Source organism: Cherax quadricarinatus, chromosome 6 (genome assembly GCF_038502225.1).
Source record: "Cherax quadricarinatus isolate ZL_2023a chromosome 6, ASM3850222v1, whole genome shotgun sequence".
Lineage (NCBI taxonomy): Eukaryota > Metazoa > Arthropoda > Malacostraca > Decapoda > Parastacidae > Cherax > Cherax quadricarinatus.
In genome coordinates this window covers 12,078,555-12,104,884 of record NC_091297.1, presented here as the reverse complement: position 1 = coordinate 12,104,884, position 26,330 = coordinate 12,078,555, and the positions used below count along the sequence as shown (strand labels likewise).

The 26,330-nt window shown below is 39.1% G+C and overlaps 1 protein-coding gene across 6 annotated transcripts in view; it reads right to left on the bottom strand.

Moving 5' to 3' along the window:
- Positions 1 to 26,330, bottom strand: part of LOC128705557 (serine-rich adhesin for platelets-like) — a 371,836-nt gene that overhangs the window by 40,899 nt on the left and 304,607 nt on the right. For all 6 annotated transcript variants that reach the window (XM_070080270.1, XM_070080274.1, XM_070080279.1 and 3 more), the window contains 5 exons: positions 14,501 to 15,291; positions 14,107 to 14,351; positions 11,158 to 11,311; positions 5,095 to 5,238; positions 3,236 to 3,515 (listed from right to left, as the gene is read on the bottom strand). In XM_070080270.1, coding sequence (XP_069936371.1) covers positions 3,236 to 3,515; positions 5,095 to 5,238; positions 11,158 to 11,311; positions 14,107 to 14,351; positions 14,501 to 15,291 — 1,614 coding nt within the window. The remainder of the gene's footprint in view (positions 1 to 3,235; positions 3,516 to 5,094; positions 5,239 to 11,157; positions 11,312 to 14,106; positions 14,352 to 14,500; positions 15,292 to 26,330) is intronic.

The window sequence follows — 26,330 nt, the reverse complement described above, 5'->3', positions numbered from 1 at the left end:
TAATGTGTCTTCCATTACATAAAATGAGACCAGGAAAACTAGAATACAACCATAAATAGCATATGAAAATACACTGCAAAGTCGCTGTTTTAAACCAAAAACACGGAGTTTTTTTTGTCTCATTATGCACTGTGTGCTTCAAGATTTTTTTTATAGTACGCACACTGACCACAGACCCATTCTTTCATATGTAGGCCCACCAGCTTTCTCTCTCTACATATGAAGGCGCTAGAATTTATGTGTACTAGTACGGCACCAACCCTGGCGTGCAAGCCGTACTAGTACGGCACCAACCCTGGCGTGCAAGCCATACTAGTACGGCACCAACCCTGGCGTGCAAGCCGTACTAGTACAGCACCAACCCTGGCGTGCAAGCCGTACTAGTACGGCACCAACCCTGGCGTGCAAGCCGTACTAGTACGGCACCAACCCTGAAAGGGTTAAAGACAGCCATGAAGAATAAGTGTCACAGCAGTAGGCTTTCATTTGAAAATCCTCCTTGTAACATTACACATCCATTATATAAGTCACAGATAAAAGAGAAGCTTACAACGAAGTTTCGGTCCAACTTGGACCATTGACAAAGTCACGCTAACCAGTCGGACCAAAACGTCATCGTAAGCTTCTCTCTTTTATGTGCGGGTTATTTGTGTATCGTTCCAGTCACGGTATTGTGCCTTTTTTTGTTATTTGTTATAAAAGTCACCTGTGCAACAGACAATAATCCTGACAACCCTCAGCTTCCTAACCTTTGTGATTACCTCTACAGTAAAAATTCTAAAATTTACCACTTTGGGAGTGGTGGCACTGCAACATTCTTTGTCAATACAGTAATTAATAATCCTCTTTCATATATACAGTGGAACCTCAAATATCGAACTTTCTTCGGTCCAGAAGTCTGTTCGAGTGCCTTTACCGAATGAATTTATTCCCATCAGGAATAATGTAAATTAGATTAGTCCATTTCAGACCCTTAAAAATACACTTATAAAAGCACTTACAAAAATACACTTACATAATTGGTTGTGTTGGGAGCAGTTCGATTTTTGAGGTTCCACTGTATTAATGTTTAACTTGGGTTTCCAGTAGACCATGGTGGGTCAGAGGTGTATTGTAGAATAATTACTATGTGACCTCTGTTGGTCTGGCAAAATTTATATTTTGGCCAGGCCTAGGAACCATGGGTGCTGGAAAATCAGTGTTGTACCTAAATCAGGAGGTCCATCATAACTAATGAAGTAGCAACACATATCTATTTAAGGCTAATACACACCTCCTTACCTAGGGATTGGCGGAGAGCATGTATAGTCCCTTTATATAAAGGAAAAGGGGACAAAAGAGACTGTAAAAATTATAGAGGAATAAGTTTACTGAGTATACCAGGAAAAGTGCACGGTAAGGTTATAATTGAAAGAATTAGAGGTAAGACAGAATGTAGGATTGCGGATGAGCAAGGAGGTTTCCGAGTGGGTAGGGGATGTGTAGATCAAGTGTTTACATTGAAGCATATATGTGAACAGTATTTAGAAAAAGGTAGGGAAGTTTTTATTGCATTTATGGATTTAGAAAAGGCATATGATAGAGTGGATAGAGGAGCAATGTGGCAGATGTTGCAAGTATATGGAATAGGTGGTAAGTTATTAAATGCTGTAAAGAGTTTTTATGAGGATAGTGAGGCTCAGGTTAGGGTGTGTAGAAGAGAGGGAGACTACTTCCCGGTAAAAGTAGGTCTTAGACAGGGATGTGTAATGTCACCATGGTTGTTTAATATATTTATAGATGGGGTTGTAAAGGAAGTAAATGCTAGGGTGTTTGGGAGAGGGGTGGGATTAAATTTTGGGGAATCAAATTCAAAATGGGAATTGACACAGTTACTTTTTGCTGATGATACTGTGCTTATGGGAGATTCTAAAGAAAAATTGCAAAGGTTAGTGGATGAGTTTGGGAATGTGTGTAAAGGTAGAAAGTTGAAAGTGAACATAGAAAAGAGTAAGGTGATGAGGGTGTCAAATGATTTAGATAAAGAAAAATTGGATATCAAATTGGGGAGGAGGAGTATGGAAGTGAATGTTTTCAGATATTTGGGAGTTGACGTGTCGGCGGATGGATTTATGAAGGATGAGGTTAATCATAGAATTGATGAGGGAAAAAAGGTGAGTGGTGCATTGAGGTATATGTGGAGTCAAAAAACGTTATCTATGGAGGCAAAGAAGGGAATGTATGAAAGTATAGTAGTACCAACACTCTTATATGGGTGTGAAGCTTGGGTGGTAAATGCAGCAGCGAGGAGACAGTTGGAGGCAGTGGAGATGTCCTGTTTAAGGGCAATGTGTGGTGTAAATATTATGCAGAAAATTCAGAGTGTGGAAATTAGGAAAAGGTGTGGAGTTAATAAAAGTATTAGTCAGAGGGCAGAAGAGGGGTTGTTGAGGTGGTTTGGTCATTTAGAGAGAATGGATCAAAGTAGAATGACATGGAAAGCATATAAATCTATAGGGGAAGGAAGGTGGGGTAGGGGTCGTCCTCGAAAGGGTTAGAGAGAGGGGGTAAAGGAGGTTTTGTGGGAAAGGGGCTTAGACTTCCAGCAAGCGTACGTGAGCGTGAATGGAGACGAATGGTACTTGGGACCTGACGATCTGTTGGAGTGTGAGCAGGGTAATATTTAGTGAAGGGATTCAGGGAAACCGGTTATTTTCATATAGTCGGACTTGAGTCCTGGAAATGGGAAGTACAATGTCTGCACTTTAAAGGAGGGGTTTGGGATATTGGCAGTTTGGAGGGATATGTTGTGTATCTTTATATGTGTATGCTTCTAAACTGTTGTATTCTGAGCACCTCTGCAAAAACAGTGATAATGTGCGAGTGTGGTAAAAGTGTTGAATGATGATGAAAGTATTTTCTTTTTGGGAATTTTCTTTCTTTTTTGGGTCACCCTGCCTCGGTGGGAGACGGCCGACTTGTTGGGGAAGAAAAGAAAAGAAAGAAAAAAAAAAAACTCCTTAATGGTATACATTCTTATTTAAACATTTTGCATTAATTTTTCTGTGCACCCGTATTCACATTTAAAATCTTTAAAATATTTATCTTCCATAGTACTACTAAGAATAAAAGTTAAGTAGAAAATTATATAAAAATTAAAAATGCCTTGTTTAGTAATAATTGCCTCCTACTGTATTGCACATGAACTACTTCAGCTTCAGTACTATAGATTCACAACAAATTTTTGCATGTTTACCTGAAATAGTCTTTGCTTGCAATGTTGTCATCAAACCATTAAGTCTTGTTTCCAGTTCATCTTTGGCAACAAAATAGCTTTTAAGCCAAGCTCCCATGTCTCTGGCACTCCATAACACTGGACCACCAGAAGTTTTTCCTGTAGCATGGATAGTGGATGACTCTGGCAGACCCAGGATGTCTCCTAGTAACATAGTTATGTGCTTCTCGACATCAGCCAGGGTAATACCAGCATTCTTACAACAGCTCTTGACTTCTGTAGCTAAGGTGGTATGGTCATTCTGTACAGAGTATACATGAATATAGATCAAGGTTTTAAGCATAATTCTGTTTTGCAAAAAAGTAGGAGGTTGTCTTATAGTAATATAAAAACAGAGAAGCAGTGCAGTAAGCCTTCTGGCCATACCAGACAGATCCTACTTGCCTATCCATTACTCTCATCCTAAACTAACATAACACAATACGTACACACACATCTCACCCCATAGTGGCACCATAATCACAATTCTTTAAACTTTAGTTTTTACAGCAATTGGAGGCGTGATGCTATGATTAACTAAAGTTATTTGATTTAAGAAAGTTTAATATTAAAGTCAACAATGTCATTACTTAACTGTCCTACACTTTTTTTTTTTTTAACAAGTCGGCCGTCTCCCACCGAGGCAGGGTGACCCAAAAAAGAAAAATCCCCAAAAAGAAAATACTTTCATCATTCAACACTTTCACCTCACTCACACATAATCACTGTTTTTGCAGAGGTGCTCAGAACACAACGTATAACGATACACAACATATTCCTCCAAACTGCCTATATCCCAAACCCCTCCTTTAAAGTGCAGACAATGTACTTCCCATTTCCAGGACTCATGTCCGGCTATATAAAAATAATTGGTTTCCCTGAATCCTTTCACTAAATATTACATTGCTCACACTCCAAAAGCTCGTCAGGTCCCAAATACCATTCGTCTCCATTCACTCCTATCTAACACGCTCACGCACGCTTGCTGGAAGTCCAAGCCCCTTGCCCACAAAACCCTTTACCCCCTCCCTCCAACCTTTTCGAGGACGACCCTTACCCCGCCTTCCTTCCCCTACAGACTTGTATGCTCTCCATGTCATTCTACTTTGATCCATTCTCTTTAAATGACCAAACCACCTCAACAACCCCTCTTCAGCCCTCTGACTAATACTTTTATTAACTCCACACTTTCTCCTAATTTCCACACTCCGAATTTTCTGCATAATATTCACACCACACGTTGCCCTTGAACAGGACATCTCCACTGTCTCCAACCACCTCCTCGCTGCAGCATTTACAACCCAAGCTTCACACCCATATAAGAGTGTTAGTACTACTATACTTTCATACATTCCCTTCTTTGCTTCCAAAGATAACGTTTTTTGTCTCCACACATACCTCGACGCACCACTCGCCTTTCTTCCTTCATCAATTCTATGTATGTATGCTAAAATTTCTAAATAAATAAATAAATAAATCCTTCACAAATCCATCCGCTGACACGTCAACTCCCAAATATCTGAAAACATTCACTTCTTCCATACTCCTCCTCCCCAATTTGATATCCAATTTTTCTTTATCATTTGATACCCTCATCACCTTACTCTTTTCTATGCTCACTTTCAACTTTCTACCTTTACACACACTGTCCTACACATAGACAGAAAACACACTATCACATTCCCATTTCATCTACATAAATTACATCTCAATATGTTGGCATGGGAAATTATTACTGCATAATCTTTCTGCATGATCAAACTATCCAGAATAAATGCCAAGTCTTAAATTAAATATTTAGGCAAAAAATTAATTTAATTTTGTTAAGAGTAGAAAAGTACCTGTAATTCCTTCAGCTGACCACTCAGGTGTTCAATATTCTCTCTGAGGTTAAACAGCTGTTCGCTGTACTTCTGTTGATGGGCTTCTAACTGTTCATGATCCACCTCGGATGATCCTTCAATTTTTGCTAAGCCGGCACCCAGCTGAGAAACGGCCAAACATCGAAAAGTGTTTTTATGGTCACACAAAAATCAAAGATCACAAAATTTTCTTTTATTATGTATTTTGCATATATTATGGAGTGTTTTTTTCTTTTAACCCTTTGACTGTCGCAGCCGTATACATACGTCTTACGAGGTACCGTGTTTGACGTATATATACTCATAAATTCTAGAGGCTTCAAATCATACAGGAGAAAGCTGGTAGGCCCACATGTGAGAGAATGGGTCTGTGTGGTCAGTGTGCACCATATAAAAAAATCCTGGAGCACGCAGTGCATAATGAGAAAAAAACAACTCCGACCTTTTTTTTATTTAATTAAAATACCGACTTTGTGGTCTATTTTCGTATAGTATTTATGGTTGTGTTCTCATTTTATTGGTCTCATTTGATAGAATGGAAAACATATTATAGAAATAGAGGTGATTTTGATTGATTTTTCTATAAAAAGAACCAGGAAATGGAGCTCAAAGTAGGGGAAATGTTTGATTTTTGCCAATGTTCAAAAGTAAACAATGATGTCATTGTCCAATAAATGTCCAACTAGCCATTCTAATATGCAGTCATGAATGGGTTGATGTTATTTATACAATTATTACAGTATTGCAGTAGTCTGCATAATACTAAGTCTTCTATTTTTTGTTTGAATAAAAATTCAAAATAGAAAGCAAGAGTAATATCAGAGGGGCCTGGAGACATGACTGATGAACAAAGAAAATGTTATTTTAGAGCCAGGAATGTCTGCATTGTTCATTCTGGACCTTATTTTGAAATTGTCACATTTTTTAATTTTCGTGAAATTGGCCAAATTGCAAATTTCTGACCACATTATTGGGTAGTTGAAATCAGTAAATGGGCAGTTTCTCATACTCAATCGATAGAAAAACTGGAGTTCTAAAGAAATAGCTATGAGTTTGGTCGATTGGAACAACGGAATTAGCCAAAAATAGGGCTCAAAGTGGGCGAAATCGCCGATTTGTAAATATCGCTGAGGTCGCTAACTTCGCGAGAGCATAATTCCGTCAGTTTTCCATCAAATTTCGTTTTTTTTTTTTTGGTGTCATTACAATCGGGAAAAGATTCTCTATCATTTCATAAGAAAAAAATATTTTTTTTTTTTTTGAAATTTTGCGACACCAGGGGACACCTCAGGATTGGGGGTTGCGAGAGTCAAGGGGTTAAAAACGAGAAAGAGTAACACAAACATAAGTACATACAGTAGGGTCCTGCTTTACGGTGTTTTGCCTTATGGTGTTCTGATAATACAGCGATTTCAAATTATGACCAAAACTCACTATACAGCTCTCTGTCTTTCAAATACGGCGTGCCCCACCCAGTTTGCTTACATGCTCCCTGAGCACATATCTCTATTATGTCTGGAAACTTTCCAAAATTACAGGTGTTTTAAGCTTATTGCATATTTTATATATTTCTTTTTTTTTTTTTTATTCTCACACTGGCCGATTCCCACCAAGGCAGGGTGGCCCGAAAAAGAAAAACTTTCACCATCATTCACTCCATCACTGTCTTGCCAGAAGGGTGCTTTACACTACAGTTTTTAAACTGCAACATTAACACCCCTCCTTCAGAGTGCAGGCACTGTACTTCCCATCTCCAGGACTCAAGTCCGGCCTGCTGGTTTCCCTGAACCCCTTCATAAATGTTACTTTGCTCACACTCCAACAGCACGTCAAGAATTAAAAACCATTTGTCTCCATTCACTCCTATCAAACACGCTCACGCATGCCTGCTGGAAGTCCAAGCCCCTCGCACACAAAACCTCCTTTACCCCCTCTCTCCAACCTTTCCTAGGCCGACCCCTACCCCACCTTCTCTGATAATTATATTTGTGTACCTATACCTAGATATACTTACACAATGTGCTGGCATGCTGTTACACATTAAAATCACTAAGAGTGTCCCTCTAGTCTTAACCCTTTAACTTTTGAAGCCCCAAATCCTGAAGTGTCTTCTGGTGTCGAAAAATATTTGAAGAAAAAAATAAAAATTTTCTTATGAAATGATAAACAATATTTTACCCATGGTAACAACACCAAAAGTATGAAATTTGAAGGAAAACTTATGGAATTACACTCTTGTGAAGTTAGTGACCTAGGCGATATTTACGCATCAGCGATTTCGCCCACTTTGAGCCCTATTTTAAATCAATTACATTGTTCTAGTCGACCAAACTCAGCTATTTCTTTAGAACTCCATTTGTTCTAATGATTGAGTAAAAGAAACTGCCCATTTACCGATTTCAACTACCCAGAATATGAGGTGAAAAATTTACTGAAATACTGAGAACACAAGGTGATTTTGAAGTGTAAACACAAGTTCTATACTGCTCATATGTTGCACACACAACAAAGGAAAAACACTAAGGTACTTAATTCAAGTATATAAAAAAAAGAAACACAACACAACAGACATGAAATAATAGCACAAAAATTAACACTGAATTAAGAAGAGAAAAAAAGAATATTGCAATCAGTATATAATAAACACTGAGTCTGATCAAGTCACTGAATGTCACTAAGAGAAAAATCACTGGAACACAAAAGAAATGTCTCAACACTCGCAAATGTCTCTATGAAAAAAAAAATATTATCGCTGTAACGACTTGGTGAAGAATGAGGTTGATGGAGGAAGGTTGGAGGATTGTTTATGTGGTCTTGCTGCTGTCCTCTGCACACGTGATCGTAGAATTGCGCTTACATCGACGAGAGACACACACAGGAGGCTTTTAACGGTGGCACAAAACACACTCTAGCTCTTGACCCCCTATGTGGTCCTTAAAATATGGTGCTATAACCCTTAGTAGTTTACCAAAACACTGAAGAAGTTAGATGAGTGGGTAATGGCTGAGTGAGGCGTCTCAGGCCGCGTGGTGAGTGTAGTTGGGTTTGTGGGTATAACAGGGCTAAGACCGGCAATGGTGCGACACACGTGGTCGTGGGTGGCTGGGTCTATGGGTTGAACGGCGTAAGCCTCACTGAGGACAGCCACACTGCCGCGAAGATAATTCTAAGCCGACTGGCTTAAAAACAAACCCACGAATTACCACAACACCACAGGGTTGAAAAAGAGCACTCAGAATGGCTTGGAGCTTGAATCACAAGCGATGAAGACTACTCACGTGGCTTGAGTACTGGGGTAAGACACCTGGGTTAGTTGCTAGCTGGCTTATCTTAACCCTTCACACAGAGTAGCTTGACAACCTCACACGATGAGCACAGCAGGGGTGGAAAGCTGGCTTGGCAGGCAAAAGAACTGGATGGGGTAGACTAGGCTCGACTGGGCTTCCTCACCACAGACTGGAAGCTGGCTTATTTTGCAAACTCGGGTCAACCCCTCGGGAGTGATGGAAATAAGCAGATACACTAATACAAAGAGACTGACCAGTGAATAATGTAGAAGCTGGTAGGAGCTTGGGCGGGAGAACTGGCTTGAGGTAGCAGGCTGGCGTTAACCTCGGTAGGCCTACTGGTGAAACGAAATGGCCGTCTTGCTGGTCGAAATTTATCTCCAGAAATCGCTGTAATCGTCAGAATTACAGGCCCTCCGATGCCACCATTTATCGTAGGGGTTCTTAAATGGAGATATCGAGGGTAGAAGGTAGACACACTTGTTGGATGGTAACGATATATTGTCAGACTGTGATGATGGGAAATGGAGCCCAGCCTTGCCGTGTTCTTGTCTGGATGGTCTGCCGCCGAGTGAGAGAGAGGGAGGCAGAGGTACGAGCCTACACATGCGCATCCCGTGACGTCACACAAAGTCACAGGCCTACAAGGGATCTCCTATCTAAAGCACATGGATGATACTAATATGCTATGCTATATAACACAGGGATCAGCAACTATGCTGACAATAAAGTCGTCAGAAATTGGCAATTTGGTCAATTTCACAAATTAAAAAATATGCCAATTTCAAAATGGAGTCCAGAATGAACAATGTAGACATTTCTAGCACTAAAATAACATTTTCTCTGTTCATCAGTCATGTCTCCAGGCCCCTTTTATATTACTCTTGCTTTCTATTTTGAATTTTTTTCACACAAAAAATATAAGATTTACTGTTATGCAGACTACTGCAATATTGTATTAATTGTTTAAATAATGTCAACTCATTCATGACTGGCGTATTAGAATGGCTAGTTGGACATTTATTGGACAATGACGTCATTTGTTTACTCTTGAACACGGACAAAAATCGAACATTTCAGCTACTTTGAGCTCCATTTCAAGGTCCTTTTCATAGTAAAACCAATGAAAATCACCTCTATTTCTATAATACGTTTCCATTCTATCAAATGTGACCAAGAAAACGAGAATACAACCATAAATACTACACGAAAATACACCTCAAAGTCGGTGTTTTAATCCAAAAACATGGTCGGAGGATTTTTTTTATACTGCGTACAGTGACCACACAGACCCATTCTCTCACATGTGGGCCTACCAAGTTTCTCCCACTTCATTTGAAGCTGCTAGAATTTTTGAGTATAAATACAAACACATTGGCTTGTAAGACGTATATATACGACCGAAACAGTCAAAGGGTTAATGCCATAGTAATACTACGTAATAATAAGCACTCTTGGGCACATTAAATGTCTTATTTTACGTTAATATAGACATTTTCATTAATCCATCTATGATATTTTCTTAAAAATTATATAAGAAACATGTTATATAACATATAAACATGACACACACACCCACAGTATAAAAATTGACATAAATACAAGATGTGTTTACCAAGCTGCTTTGTAGGAGTGTCGAAAGAATTACATTTTCTCTAGTCAAGCACCAGTTACAGGGGGATAACTCTAGAAGAATATTTCTATTGTATGCCTTCACTCTATATTTAGCTATTCATGACCCTTGTGGGTTTAGTGCTTCTTTTTCATTATGATAATATCATTCACTCTAAAAATGGGAGTGTTGCTATTTATTTATTCTTCTGTACTAACTTGTACACAATGTAAGAGTAATATTAGTACTGTGAGGTAATTATTATTAGAAAAAAAAAAATTGTGAGGGAAAAGTTTCACAAATCTTACAAACGTACGTGAATGAACTAAAAGTGGACACGTATTAATACGCGTTTATTTCACCTTACCGAGTGATTGCCCACCACCTATTCTGTTTGTGTTTATACAATGTCTGAACTCCGTATCTAGTTCTCTCTCTCATTTATTCTTTCAACATCAACAGCTAGCCTTGAACAGCCTTCAACATCAACAGCAACACACATTCCTTCAAGAGCTTCACACAAGTCTCCAAAACGAATAAAATTAGTTGAAGAATCAGAGGATGATGGTGTGCCATCTCCTGATTTTCTTAAATATGTACACTGCCACTCACCTCTCACGCATTCATATTAATATTTTAAGGTAAGTAAGTGTACTCTGTGTGTATCTTATTTTTATTGTGTTTTTAATGCAAAGTTCTATTGCTAACTTAATATAAGTTAGTGTAAACTTGTTGTCTGGCATTTATATGTATTTATAAGTAGATAAAATGGCATTCTGCTTTTAGGCGATGTCTGCTTTCAGGAGGTAGCATAGAACCTAACCTGCCGTGTAAATGGGGCCCTACTGTACTGTATATGATATCTAAATTTTCAATATGTATTATGTAGATTCACAATTAACCCTTAAACTGTCCAAGCGTAGCTCTACATTTTTTTCAACATTTCAATGTAAAAAAACGTAGATCTTTTTGTTTTTTACATTTGAAAACGTGTAAAAAAACTTTGATCTACGTTTTTTTGTTATATTTGAAAATATGTAAAAAAATGTAGATCTACTTTTGGAGCACTACTCATGTGAACATCGATATGTTTGGACAGTTTAAGGGTTAAAATATACACCAGCAAAAATAGAAGATGCTTACCAAATCTAGCTGTTGTAAAAGATGCTCATGTTGTTGCTTCAGAGAAAGCACAAGAGTGCTAGTGTTTTGAGACGAGTTACTCTGGATGTGAATCTCATTCCGTAATTCTGTTGCCTCTTTCCTTATTTTTCCCAACTCACTTTCCATTACTGACCTATAAATATTAAATTGTTTGAATTAACTGATAACTGGAAACCCAAAGGATGTTTTCTATCCTATACAGTGCACTAAGTCGGTAATTTGGTAAATTTTACACAAAAATTGGGAGATGGCCAATTTGTTCGGAAAAAACAATGTATTCCTCATTCAAGTTTATTATAAACTAAACAATGAAAATGTTGTTACAGTTTAATGTTGATCTAAATTATGGTATCCATCTGTCATTTCTTCAGTGTGTGATTCAAGCAAGTCATGGACATTTGTAGAGTCCAGTTCATGGACACCAATCTGCCTTCCAGTGTCTTATTACTTTAACAGCAGCTTGCACCTAAGAGGGAAAGCCCTCAAAATTATTTGTCTAATGAAGCAAATGCATTTCTGCATTGCACACACATTGCTTGTAGTTAATTGTAACCAAGAAATAAATTTCAAATTTGTTTGTGTGTATATCTACCATCTTCCACTTTTTTCTTCAAAAACTTGGGATATTTATCAGCAGCTGCTTTATTTGCACTGACAGACTCCCCAGTAATTTTACCATTATGCAACTGAATTAGATTTCTAAAAGAATCAACCCAAATATTGCTTACAATAAGTTTCTTCAGTTTCCACATGAATTCCATTTTCCTTCACTGCCATAAAGAGACTCAGAGCTTTTGTTTGATAAGAGATACTCCATTTCTATTATTGTAATGATTCTATTTCTAGTAGCTGTTTGTAAGCCACAAAAAAAATGATGCAACTGTACTTTTTTTCTTTATTTTATCTGCATGTTTTATAACAGTTATGTACCACAGATTCATCACTGCAGCACCTAGGCTTATTTTAAGGTTGCCATCACCATGAGCATGTCACTTTATTACATCAATTTTTGGTTCTAATGTAATAGCAAGTCTCTTGTTTTGCACTTGCACTTTCATTATCTGCACTACAAGTTTTCTTCAGTCTGTCCATACCTACTAAGGGCAGTTTATGAACTAGATGTACCACAGCATGTACTATATTTTATAGTACATATTGTAAACAAATTTAGGATAAAAAGCTGTGGCGTGTCTTCACACAACAGGCAAACTGGGCAGGCAACAAACTCATACTAACCGAATTTTGAATCACATTAAATAAGATCTGGTGTCATTATTTAATTCATACTATATAATATTTTGTACTATTCAATTTCATACTAAATGAGACTTTGCTGTATAGTACAAAGTTTTAAAAAGGGAAAACATTTACAGCCTATCCTCGCTTAACGACCGAGTTCCGTTCCTAAGACCACGTCGTTAAACAAATTCGTCACTAAGTGAGAAGCATACTACACTGGTAGTTGGTTCGTGTCAACCAATCTTTCATATTGTTTTAATGTCACCTTTGCACCATCTATAACATTTCTGGTATATCTTTAAATATTTATACAGCAGTGTACTGTATATTGAAATAAAACAGAATGGAAGAAATCAGATCTATATACATTATTCTGGGTATGAAGAAGAAGACGAGGAAGAGGAAGAGGAGGAAGACGAAGACGAAGATGAAGAAGACGAAGAAGAAGACGAAGACGAAGAAGAAGACGAAGACGAAGAAGACGAAGACGAAGACGAAGACGAAGAAGACAAAGGCGAAGAAGGTGAAGAAGACTAAGACGAAGAAGGCGAAGACTAAGATGAAGAAGGCGAAGACGAAGAAGACACTAGGTGTTACTGAAATATAAATGTTGACAAGGAAACTATCAATGGGGAAAAGAATAATTATCATTACAATAAAACCCACACTTGGGAGAGGAAACTGCAGACAACTGTTTGATCCATTCTGGACTATTGTCAAGTCACAACTGAGTGAGAAAATAGGAAGCACACATTTTACTACCAGCAGTTTTAATAGATTTTTTTTTAACATGTTGGCTGTTTCTCGCCGAGGCAGGGTGACCCAAAAAGAAAGAAAATCTGTATATTGAAATAAACAGAATGGAAGAAATCAGATCTATATACATTATTCTGGGTATGAAGAGGAAGAAGAGGAAGAGGAAGAGGAAGAGGAAGAGGAAGAGGAGGAAGACGAAGACGAAGACGAGGACGAGGACGAAGACGAAGAAGAAGACGACGCCGAAGAAGACGACGAAGAAGACAAAGGCGAAGAAGGTGAAGAAGACTAAGACGAAGAAGGCGAAGACTAAGATGAAGAAGGCGAAGACGAAGAAGAAGACGACGAAGACACTAGGTGTTACTGAAATATAAATGTTGACAAGGAAACTATCAATGGGGAAAAGAATAATTATCATTACAATAAAACCCACACTTGGGAGAGGAAACTGCAGACAACTGTTTGATCCATTCTGGACTATTGTCAAGTCACAACTGAGTGAGAAAATAGGAAGCACACATTTTACTACCAGCAGTTTTAATAGATTTTTTTTTAACATGTTGGCTGTTTCTCGCCGAGGCAGGGTGACCCAAAAAGAAAGAAAATCTAAAAACTAAAGAAAAAACTTTCATCATCATTCAACACTTTCACCATCATTCATACATAATCACTGTCTTTGCAGAGGCGCTCAGATATGACAGTTTAGACATCCCTCCAACTGCCAATATCCTAAATCCCTCCTTTTAAGTGCAGGCATGAATTACCCACTTTTAAGTGTGGGGATAATTAAAAGAATACTTTTAGCACAGTGGTATCAAAATATGAAGATGAAGACTGCAGATTAAATGACAAGAGTGGTGGAATATGAGACTGATGCAAAGCTGGAGGATCTTACTTCACTGATTATCTGTTATATTAGCTTAGAATACTCACTTCACAATATTAGAGACATCCTCAACTGTTAAATGCTCCTTATTAGAACTTCCTGATGCCACTGAAGCAATGAGGACTTTCAATTCTTCACTATTTATTACTTTACTAACAACCTCTGCAACTGATGCACCCTTAAAATGCATGTCCTTCACATCTGTTGTGTCTGCTGATGACTGCAGTGATATTCCTGCATTGAGGAATTCTTTGCTTGTTGTATGAGATGACTGAAAGAATGGCAATACAAGCTGCAACAGAAGAGGTCAAAATTTTAATGCAATTCATAAACATATGCAATGTTTAATCCATTCACTATATGAATGAACTGCCTTAAGATAAAAAAAAAAATTCTTTATCTCATTCAATGATAATTAAAATTTATGTACCATATACTCACCCCTTTTACATTACTGATAGCCGTAGACGATGTTTCAACTGCTAGCGATGACACTGTGGCTGCAGTGGATGTTATGAAGCCAATGGTGCCAATTATGGTATAGATCAGTAAAGTCCAGAGTCCAGATGCCAGGTACCACACCAGAGAGCAGAGAGAGCTCAGGAGCCAAAGGATGAATGATGTAGCAATTGTAAGGACTTCAGAAACACTTAACACAAGCCAGAGCCATCCAGTCCAGAGCCAGTTTCCCGATGTCTCTACTACTTCTGTAAGGCTGACGTACGTATTTGACATCCATGCCATCGGAGAGAAACTCGAGGCCAAAGAATGGATATTCCATGATAGACTTTCTTCATTCAAAGAGTTCAAATCTTCAGAAGTTGGACTGGTGCCAATAATGGACATGAAGAGACCAGATACAAAGGATACAAATGAAGAAAAGAAACTCAAGACTGCTAAGGTTAGGTACTGAATGTATTCCAATATTACATACAGAAAATGCAAAATGTATGATAAGCAAATTTGTACAGCAGACCCAAGCAATGAAAACATGCCCATAATTAAGCCCCACAATGATGAGAGACTTGTGTACCAAGCAGATGCCAACCAAGAACTTATGTCTACTACAGATTTGTGAACAAAAGCAAAGCCATGGGAAATGCCTGAGAACATCCAGAATGCGAGATCAGATGCAGAGGTCAAAATTAAATTCAAGAAAAAAGGTCCATCAGTTTTTGTGGGGTCAGAAGCATCACCTGTCTTGGCACGAGACTGCAACAGCCACCAGTAAGCTGTTAGTAGAGAAAAATTTAAATTAGCTTGTCATTCTTCTGATAACATGAATTAAAGATTTATAACAAAAAACGGCACAGTACCGTGACTGGAATGATACACAAATAACCCGCACATAGAAGAGAGGAGCTTACGACGACGTTTCGGTCCGACTTGGACCATTTACCAAGTCACACTAACAAAAAGGAGTGCAGGAAGGGTATATATACGCAGGAGGTGGTAGTAGTAGTAGAGGTAGTGGAGGTGGAAGGAAGTAGTAGAGGGGAGGTAGTAAGAGGAGGAGCCAGTCAAAAACTAAGAAAGAGGAGCAATGCAAGGGAGCTAGGTGCCCACAGAGGGTAAGAGCAAGAACACCGAGAGGGGGAAAAATAAATAAATAAATAATTAAAGAAGGAACAAATACACAGGGCAGAAGAAAGACAACCTAAAGGATAAAAAGGAAAGAGGAAAGGGGAAGAGGAAGAAGAAAAAGACAGAATCAGGTTAGGTTACGGGTGTTCTGAAGTTTGGAGCATTTTACAATGTAGTGGGAAAGGAAGGCATCTACAAAGACGAAGCCAGGACAAAGATTCATACAAGAAAAGTTGTGTACGTATTAGGGAGGATTCAACCAGACAGCGACTGTTGACGTTGGAAGTAGGGAAGACAGTTTTAGCAGAAGACCAGTCAATAGGATGACTCTGATCTCTGATGTGACAGAAAAGAGCATTTTCAGTGTTGGCCAGCCTAACACTACCTTCGTGCTCCCTAAGTCTGTCAGAAAGAGATCGGCCAGTTTCTCCAAAGTATTGAAGAGGACAGGAGGAACAAGAAATAGAGTAGACACCAGAAGCATCTGTAGAAAGAAAAGTATGAACGAGATTAGTGTGAAGAGTGTTAGTCTGGCTGAAAGTAAGTTTGATATCTAAGGACTGGAGAGAGTTGTTGAGATTAGAAAGACCAGAAATGTAGGGAAGGCAGAAGAGTTCCCAGGAAGAGAGAGTTTGGAAGAGAAGAAATTACGTTTAGCACGTGAGAAGGCAGAGTCTATGAAATGGGAAGGGTAGCCAAGACAGGAAAGCGAGTTATGAAGAGTGGAAATTTCTGATTAAAGGAGCTGAGGATCACAAATGCAGAGCACAGAGAAAGAGGGAGATAAGAACACTTTTCTTGACATAGGAAGCATGATAAGAAAAGTAGTGAATGTACATGCCACTGTGCATAGGTTTCGGTAAACGAAAAAGGCAAAACCTGTATCTGAGCAGTGGACGTGAACATCAAGGAAAGAAAACAAGGAATTAAATTCCCATTCAGCTTTAAATTTAATGGAAGGGGCAAGATTATTAAGAGCATCAAGAAATGGTTGATAGAGACAGGAGTCATGATGCCACAGAGCAAAGATGTCATCTACATAGCAGAGCCAGAGTGAAGGGCACACATCGATAGTAGGAAGAAGAAAAGTCTTGAAGTATTCCATGTAAAGATTAGCAAGGACAGGAGAGAGAGGAGAGCCCATAGCGACACCGAAGGTTTGAGAAAAACAACGTCGTAAGCTCCTCTCTTCTATGTGTGGGTTATTTGTGAATTAAAGATTTGTTTTTCACAGACAATCAATCAACATGAATTGCAACTTAAGGATTGCTTGGTAAATATATTTTTTTAAAGAACTATTAAATTTTTTTATGCCTACTATATAAATTGTTAAATAATGAAACACAGTACAATAGTAAGGTGGTTAAAATAACCCCTCCTCCCCCCCAAAAAAAATTGTCACTACAACCCAATACAAAACAGCAAACAAATCATGTTATCAGGTGAATGTCTAATTAGCATTTTAGAAAGTCATACTATGCCTTACGTAGATTTACTAGAACTATAACCTTATTTTTCCAATAAAAAATTTAAAATGTGCAGATTATAATGAACTTAAAATTGCACAATGCAAGAATTCGTGATTTAATACAAGTCTAATAATACATGCAACATTTGCCTCATGCATTATATAAAACTAATAAAATTACTGTGATTTTTTCTTTATTGAGTTAATTATTTACTCCCTTTACAGACAAACTGTACTAAAAAAGTACAAGAAGTATTATTCAAATGCAAAGTAGGATGAAGCATTTAGTTGTATAGAAAATATCAATTAACAATCAACCATTGAACAAGTCTGATTATTTGACAACCTGCTCTAACCAGCAGAAAATGAACAATACAAATACAGTTGGAAGAAGGGGAAAAAAAAGGAGGGAGGGGGCTAAAAAAAACAAAATAAAAAAAAAAGAAAAAGAAAAAGAGAGGGGGTTAATAGATGTATTTCTTAAACAAATAAAGCATTGCTGTCAGCTTCCGAGATACTGAGTGACAAGTGCTTGTCATGTTGGGCGTGGGGGTTGTAGTAGCCTGAAAACAATAAATTGCATCTGATTTTTAAGAGAGAGAATTCCCAACTAACATAATTAACAAAGCTTAAAATAACTAACTTCAGGTTTAAAAGCTTCATAAAGAAATAAACAAAAGTGTCATTGATTCATTCATATATTGCATAGTAATAACAAACTATTACATTTACTAGAAAATCCAGAGATCATTGTTCCCACTGCCTGGTCACACACCAAGCATATTAAAAAGTAAAGTAAACATTACGATACAAGACTTTCACTATAGAGTAGAAGCCCTATTTTACGGTGTTTCGCCTTACTGTGCTCCACTAATACGGATATTTCAAAATATGGCCAAAACTTGCTAAGCTCCCCCAACATGACTTTCTAATATGGTCACCACGCCCCTACTGGTTTGTTTACATTCTACATGAGCTCCATGAGCACCACATCTCTCCATTATGCCCAGAAACTTTCCAAAATTTCAAGTGTTTTAAAGTTATTTCACATTTTATATATTATTTTTTTTTTTTAACATCACACTGGCCGATTCCCACCAAGGCAGGGTGGCCCGAAAAAGAAAAACTTTCACCATCATTCACTCCATCACTGTCTTCCCAGAAGGGTGCTTAACACTACAGTTTTTAAACTGCAAATAAATAACAAAAAGGCACAATACCGTGACTGGAACGATACACAAACAACCCGCACATAAAAGAGAGAAGCTTACGACGACGTTTCGGTCCGACTTGGACCATTGACAAAGTCACACTGTGACTTTGTCAATGGTCCGAAACGTCGTCGTAAGCTTCTCTCTTTTATGTGCGGGTTGTTTGTGTATTTAAACTGCAACATTAACACTCCTCCTTCAGAGTGCAGGCACTGTACTTCCCATCTCCAGGACTCAAGTCCGGCCTGCCGGTTTCCCTGAACCCCTTCAGAAATGTTACTTTGCTCACACTCCAACAGCACGTCAAGTATTAAAAACCATTCGTCTCCATTCACTCCTATCAAACATGCTCACGCACGCCTGCTGGAAGTCCAAGCACACAAAACCTCCTTTACCCCCTCCCTCCAACCTTTCCTAGGCCGACCCCTACCCCGCCTTCCTTCCACTACAGACTGATACACTCTTGAAGTCATTCTGTTTCGCTCCATTCTCTCTACATGTCCGAACCACTTCAACAACCCTTCCTCAGCCCTCTGGACAACAGTTTTGGTAATCCCGCACCTCCTCCTAACTTCCAAACTACGAATTCTCTGCATTATATTCACACCACACATTGCCCTCAGACATGACATCTCCACTGCCTCCAGCCTTCTCCTCGCTGCAACATTCATTTTATATATACAGTGGACCCCCGCATAACGATCACCTCCAAATGCGACCAATTATGTAAGTGTATTTATGTAAGTGCGTTTGTACGTGTATGTTTGGGGGTCTGAAATTGACTAATCTACTTCACAATATTCCTTATGGGAAAAAATTCGGTCAGTACTGGCACCTGAACATACTACTGGAATGAAAAAAGTTCGTTAACCGGGGGTCCACTGTATATATATTTTTTTTAACAAGTTGGCCGTCTCTCACCAAGACAGGGTGACCCAAAAAGAAAATACTTTCATCATCATTCAACACTTTCACCTCACTCATACAATATCACTGTTTTTTCAGAGGTGCCCAGAACACAACAGTTTCGAAGCATTTTTTTTATTTTTTCAACAAGTTGGTCGTCTCCCACCGAGGCAGGGTGACCCAAAAAAGAAAGAAAATCCCTAAAAAGAAAATACTTTCATCATTCAACACTTTCACCACACTCACACATTATCACTGCTCTTGCAGAGGTGCTCAGAATACAACAGTTTAGAAGCATATACGTATAAAGATACACAACATATCCCTCCAAACTGCCAATATCCCAAACCCCTCCTTTAAAGTGCAGGCATTGTACTTCCCATTTCCAGGACTCAAGTCCGACTATATGAAAACAACCGGTTTCACTGAATCCCTTCACTAAATATTACCCTGCTCACACTCCAACACATCGTCAGGTCCCAAGTATCATTCGTCTCCATTCACTCCTATCTAACACGCTCATGCACGCTTGCTGGAAGTCCAAGCCCCTCGCCCACAAAACCTCCTTTACCCCCTCTTTCCAACCCTTTCGAGGACGACCCCTACCCCTCTTTCCTTCCCCTATAGATTTATATGCTTTCCATGTCATTCTACTTTGATCCATTCTCTCTAAATGACAAAACCACCTCAACAACCCCTCTTCTGCCCTCTGACTAATGCTTTTATTAACTCCACACCTTCTCCTAATTTCCACACTCCGAATTTTCTGCATAATATTTACACCACACATTGCCCTTAGACAGGACATCTCCACTGCCTCCAACCGTCTCCTCGCTGCTGCATTTACCACCCAAGCTTCACATCCATATAAGAGTGTTGGTACTACTATACTTTCATACGTTCCCTTCTTTGCCTCCATAGATAACGTTTTTTGACTCCACATATACCTCAACGCACTACTCACCTTTTTTCCCTCATCAATTCTATGATTAACCTCATCCTTCAGAAATCCATCCGCCGACACGTCAACTCCCAAGTATCTGAAAACATTCACTTCTTCCATACTCCTCCTCCCAAATTTGATATCCAATTTTTCTTTATCTAAATCATTTGATACCCTCATCACCTTACTCTTTTCTATGTTCACTTTCAACTTTCTACCTTTACACACATTCTCAAACTCATCCACTAACCTTTGCAAATTTTCTTTAGAATCTCCCATAAGCACAGTATCATCAGCAAAAAGTAACTGTGTCAATTCCCATTTTGAATTTGATTCCCCATAATTTAATCCCACCCCTCTCCCGAACACCCTAGCATTTACTTCTTTTACAACCCCATCTATAAATATATTAAACAACCATGGTGACATTACACATCCCTGTCTAAGACCTACTTTTACCGGGAAGTATTCTCCCTCTCTTCTACACACCCTAACCTGAACCTCACTATCCTCATAAAAGCTCTTTACAGCATTTAGTAACTTACCACTTATTCCATAAACTTGCAACATCTGCCACATTGCTCCTCTATCCACTATCATATGCCTTTTCTAAATCCATAAATGCAATAAAAACTTCCCTACCTTTATCTAAATACTGTTCACATATATGCTTCAATGTAAACACTTGATCTACACATCCCCTACCCACTCTGAAGCCTCCTTGCTCATCCGCAATTCTACATTCTGTCTTACCTCTAATTCTTTCAATTATAACTACCGTATACTTTTCCTGGTATACTCAGTAAACTTATTCCTCTACAATTTTTACGATCTCTTTTGTCCCCTTTCCCTTTATATAAAGGGACTATACATGCTCTCCGCCAATCCCTAGGTACCTTCCCCTCTTTCATACATTTATTAAACAAAAGTACCAACCACTCCAACACTATATCCCCCCCTGCTTTTAACATTTCTGTCATGATCCCATCAGTTCCAGCTGCTTTACCCCCTTTCATTCTACGTAATGCCTCACGTACCTCCACCACACTTACATTCTGCTCTTCTTCACTCCTAAAAGATGGTATACCTCCCTGGCCAGTGCATGAAATTACTGCCTCCCTTTCTTCCTCAACATTTAAAAGTTCCTCAAAATATTCTCGCCATCTACCTAATTCCTCCCTCTCCCCATCTACTAACTCCCCTACTCTGTTTTTAACGGACAAATCCATACTTTCCCTAGGCTTTCTTAACTTGTTTAACTCACTCCAAATTTTTTTCTTATTTTCATTAAAATTTCTTGACAGTGCCTCTCCCACTCTTTCATCTGCTCTCCTTTTGCACTCTCTCACCACTCTCTTCACCTTTCTTTTACTCTCCATATACTCTGCTCTTCTTATAACACTTCTGCTTTGTAAAAACCTCTCGTAAGCTACCTTTTTCTCTTTTATGACACCCTTTACTTCATCATTCCACCAATCACTCCTCTTTCCTCCTGCCCCCACCCTCCTATAACCACAAACTTCTGCCCCACATTCTAATACTGCATTTTTAAAACTATTCCAACCCTCTTCAACCCCCCCACTAATCTTCGCACTAGCCCACCTTTCTGCCAATAGTCGCTTATATCTCGCCCGAACTTCCTCCTCCCTTAGTTTATACACTTTCACCTCCCTCTTTACTTGTTGTTGCCACCTTCCTCTTTTCCCATCTACCTCTTACTCTAACTGTAGCTACAACTAAATAATGATCTGATATATCAGTTGCCCCTCTATAAACATGTACATCCTGGAGCCTACCCATCAACCTTTTATCCACCAATACATAATCTAACAAACTACTTTCATTACGTGCTACATCATACCTTGTATATTTATTTATCCTCTTTTTCATAAAATATGTATTACTTATTACCAAATTTCTTTCTACACATAGCTCAATTAAAGGCTCCCCATTTACATTTACCCCTGGCACCCCAAATTTACCTACAACTCCCTCCATAACATTTTTACCCACTTTAGCATTGAAATCCCCAACCACCATTACTCTCACACTTGATTCAAAACTCCCCACGCATTCACTCAACATTTCCCAAAATCTCTCTCTCTCCTCTACACTTCTCTCTTCTCCAGTTGCATACACGCTTACTATAACCCACTTTTCACATCCAATCTTTATTTTACTCCACATAATCCTTGAATTTATGCATTTGTAGTCCCTCTTTTCCTGCTATAGCTTATCCTTCAACATTATTGCTACTCCTTCTTTAGCATATACGTATAAAAATACACAACATATCCCTCCAAACTGCCAATATCCCAAAACCCCTCCTTTAAAGTGAAGGCATTGTACTTCCCATTTCCAGTACTCAAGTCCGGCTATATAAAAAATAACTGGTTTCCCTGAATCCCTTCACTAAGTATTACCCTACTCACACTCCAATAGATCGTCAGGTCCCAAATACCACTCGTCTCCATTCACCCCTATCTAACATGCTCACGCATGCTTGCTGGAAGTCCAAGCCCCTCGCCCACAAAACCTTCTTTACCCCCCTCCCTCCAACTTTTTCAAGGATGACCCCTACCCCAGCTTCCTTCCCCTACAGATTTATATGCTCTCCATGTCATTCTACTTTGGTCCATTGTCTCTAAATGACCAAAGCATCTCAATAACCCCTCTTCAGCCCTGTGACTAATACTTTTATTAACTCCACACCTTCTCCTAATTTCCATACTCCGAATTCTCTATATAATATTTACACCACACATTGCCCTTAGACGGGCATCTCCACTGCCTCCTCGCTGCAGCATTTACAACCCAAGCTTCACACCCATAAAAGAGTGTTCATACCATTATACATTCATACATTCCCTTCTTTGCCTCCATAGACAATGTTCTTTGTCTCCACATATGAGAAGTTTTTACAAAGTAGAAGTGATGCAAGGAGGGAAGAGTATATGGAGAAAAAGAGAGAGGTTAAGAGAATGGTGAAGCAATGTAAAAAGAGAGCAAATGAGAGTGGGTGTGATGTTATCAACAAATTTTGCTGAAAATAAGAAAAAGTTTTGGAGTGAGATTAACAAGTTAAGGAAGCCTAGAGAACAAATGGATTTGTCAGTTAAAGCTAGAAGAGGAGAGTTAGAGGTATTGGGAAGATGGAAGGAATATTTTGAGGAATTGTTAAATGTTGTCGAAGATAGGGAAGCTGTGATTTCGTGTATAGGGAAAGGAGGAATAACATCTTGTAAGAGTGAGGAAGAGCCAGTTGTGAGTGTGGGGGGAAGTTCGTGAGGCAGTAGGTAAAATGAAAGGGGGTAAGGCAGCCGGGATTGATGGGATAAAGATAGAAATGTTAAAAGCAGGTGGGGATGTAGTTTTGGAGTGGTTGGTGCTATTATTTAATAAATGTATGGAAGAGGGTAAGGTACCTAGGGATTGGCAGAGAGCATGCATAGTTCCTTTGTATAAAGGCAAAGGGGACAAAAGAGAGTGCAAAAATTATAGGGGGATAAGTCTGTTGAGTATACCTGGTAAAGTGTATGGTCGAGTTATTATTGAAAGAATTAAGAGTAAGACGGAGAATAAGATAGCAGATGAACAAAGAGGCTTTAGGAAAGGTGGGGGGTGGGGGGGTGGACCAGGTGTTTACAGTGAAACATACAAGTGAACAGTATTTAGATAAGGCTAAAGAGGTTTTTGTGGCATTTATGGATTTGGAAAAGGCGTATGACAGGGTGGATAGGGGGGCAATGTGGCAGATGTTGCAGGTGTATGGTGTAGGAGGTAGGTTACTGAAAGCAGTCAAGAGTTTTTACGAGGATAGTGAGGCTCAAGTTAGAGTATGTAGGAAAGAGGGAGATTATTTCCCAGTAAAAGTAGGCCTTAGACAAGGATGTGTGATGTCACCGTGGTTGTTTAATATATTTATAGATGGGGTTGTAAGAGAAGTAAATGCGAGGGTCTTGGCAAGAGGCGTGGAGTTAAAAGATAAAGAATCACACATAAAGTGGGAGTTGTCACAGTTGCTCTTTGCTGATGACACTGTGCTCTTGGGAGATTCTGAAGAGAAGTTGCAGAGGTTGGTGGATGAATTTGGTAGGGTATGCAAAAGAAGAAAATTAAAAGTGAATACAGGAAAGAGTAAGGTTATGAGGATAACAAAAAGATTAGGTGATGAAAGATTGGATATCAGATTGGAGGGAGAGAGTATGGAGGAGGTGAATGTATTCAGATATTTGGGAGTGGACGTGTCAGCGGATGGGTCTATGAAAGGCGAGATGAATCATAGAATTGATGAGGAGAAAAGGGTGAGCGGTGCACTTAGGAGTCTGTGGAGACAAAGAACTTTGTCCTTGGAGGCAAATAGGGGAATGTATGAGAGTATAGTTTTACCAACGCTCTTATATGGGTGTGAAGCATGGGTGATGAATGTTGCAGCGAAGAGAAGGCTGGAGGCAGTGGAGATGTCATGTCTGAGGGAAATGTGTGGTGTGAATATAATGCAGAGAATTCGTAGTTTGGAAGTTAGGAGGAGGTGCGGGATTAACAAAACTTTTGTCCAGAGGGCTGAGGAAGGGTTGTTGAGGTGGTTCGGACATGTAGAGAGAATGGAGCGAAACAGAATGATTTCAAGAGTGTATCAATCTGTAGTGGAAGGAAGGTGGGGTAGGGGTCGGCCTAGGAAAGGTTGGAGGGAGGGGGTAAAGGAGGTTTTGTGCGCGAGGGGCTTGGACTTCCAGCAGGCATGCGTGAGCGTGTTTGATAGGAGTGAATGAAGACAAATGGATTTTTAATACTTGACGTGCTGTTGGAGTGTGAGCAAAGTAACATTTATGAAGGGATTCAGGGAAACTGGCAGGCCGGACTTGAGTCCTGGAGATGGGAAGTACAGTGCCTGCACTCTGAAGGAGGAGTGTTAATGTTGCAGTTTAAAAACTGTAGTGAAAAGCACTCTTCTGGCAAGACAGTGATGGAGTGAATGATGGTGAAAGTTTTTCTTTTTGGGGCCACCCTGTCTTGGCGGGAATCGGCCAGTGTGTTAATAATAAAAATAATAGATGGGGTAGTAAAAGAAGTAAATGCTAGGGTGTCGGAGAGAAGGATAGGATTAAATTATGGGGAATCAAATACAAAATGGGAATTGACAGTTACTTTTTGCTGATGATACTGTGCTTACAGGAGATTCTAAAGAAAAGTTGCAAAGGTTAGTTAATGAGTTTGGGAGTGTGTGTAAAGGTAGAAAGCTGAAAGTGAACATAGAAAAGAGTAAGGTGTTGAGGGTGTCAAATGATTTAGATAGAGAAAAATTGGATATCAAATTGGAAAGAAGGAGTATGGAAGAAGTGAAAGTTTTCAAATATTTGGGAGTTGACGAGTCAGCGGATGGATTTATGAAGGATGAGGTTAACCATACAATTGATGAAGGAAAAAAGGTGAGTGGTGCATTGAGGTATTTTTTTTTTTTTCAACAAACCGGCCGTATCCCACCAAGGCAGGGTGGCCCAAAAAGAAATACGAAAGTTTCTCTTTTTAAATTCAGTAATTTATACAGGAGAAGGGGTTACTAGCCCCTTGCTCCCGGCATTGTAGTCGCCTCTTACAGGTTGGAGGGAGGGGGTAGAGGTGGTTTTGTGGGTGAGGGGCTTGAACTTCCAGTGTGAGCATGTTAGATAGGAGTGAATGGAGAAGAATGGTATTTGGGACCTGACGAGTTGGAGTGTGAGCAGGGTAATATTTAGTGAAGGGATTCAGGGAAACCAGTTATTTTTTTATATAGCCGGACTTGAGTACCAGAAATGGGAAGTACAATGCCTGCACTTTAAAGGAGGGGTTTGGGATATTGGCCGTTCGGAGGGACATGTTGTGTATCGTTATACGTATATGCTTCGAAACTGTCGTGTTCTGAGCACCCCTGCAAAAACAGTGATTGTGTGAGTGAGGTGAAAGTGTTAAGCGATGATGAAAGTATTTTCTTTTTGGGTCACCCTGCCTCGGTGGGAGATGGCCGACTTGTTAAACAAAAAAAAAAAAAAAAAAAAAAAAAAAAAAAAACTTTACGTATTTACCTTATTTACTGCAACTAAAGTACTGCACAATGTGCAGTATACAGCAACCTTAGCAAGTTTACAAATTTCTAAAAACAGTCATATCTTAAATTTGTAT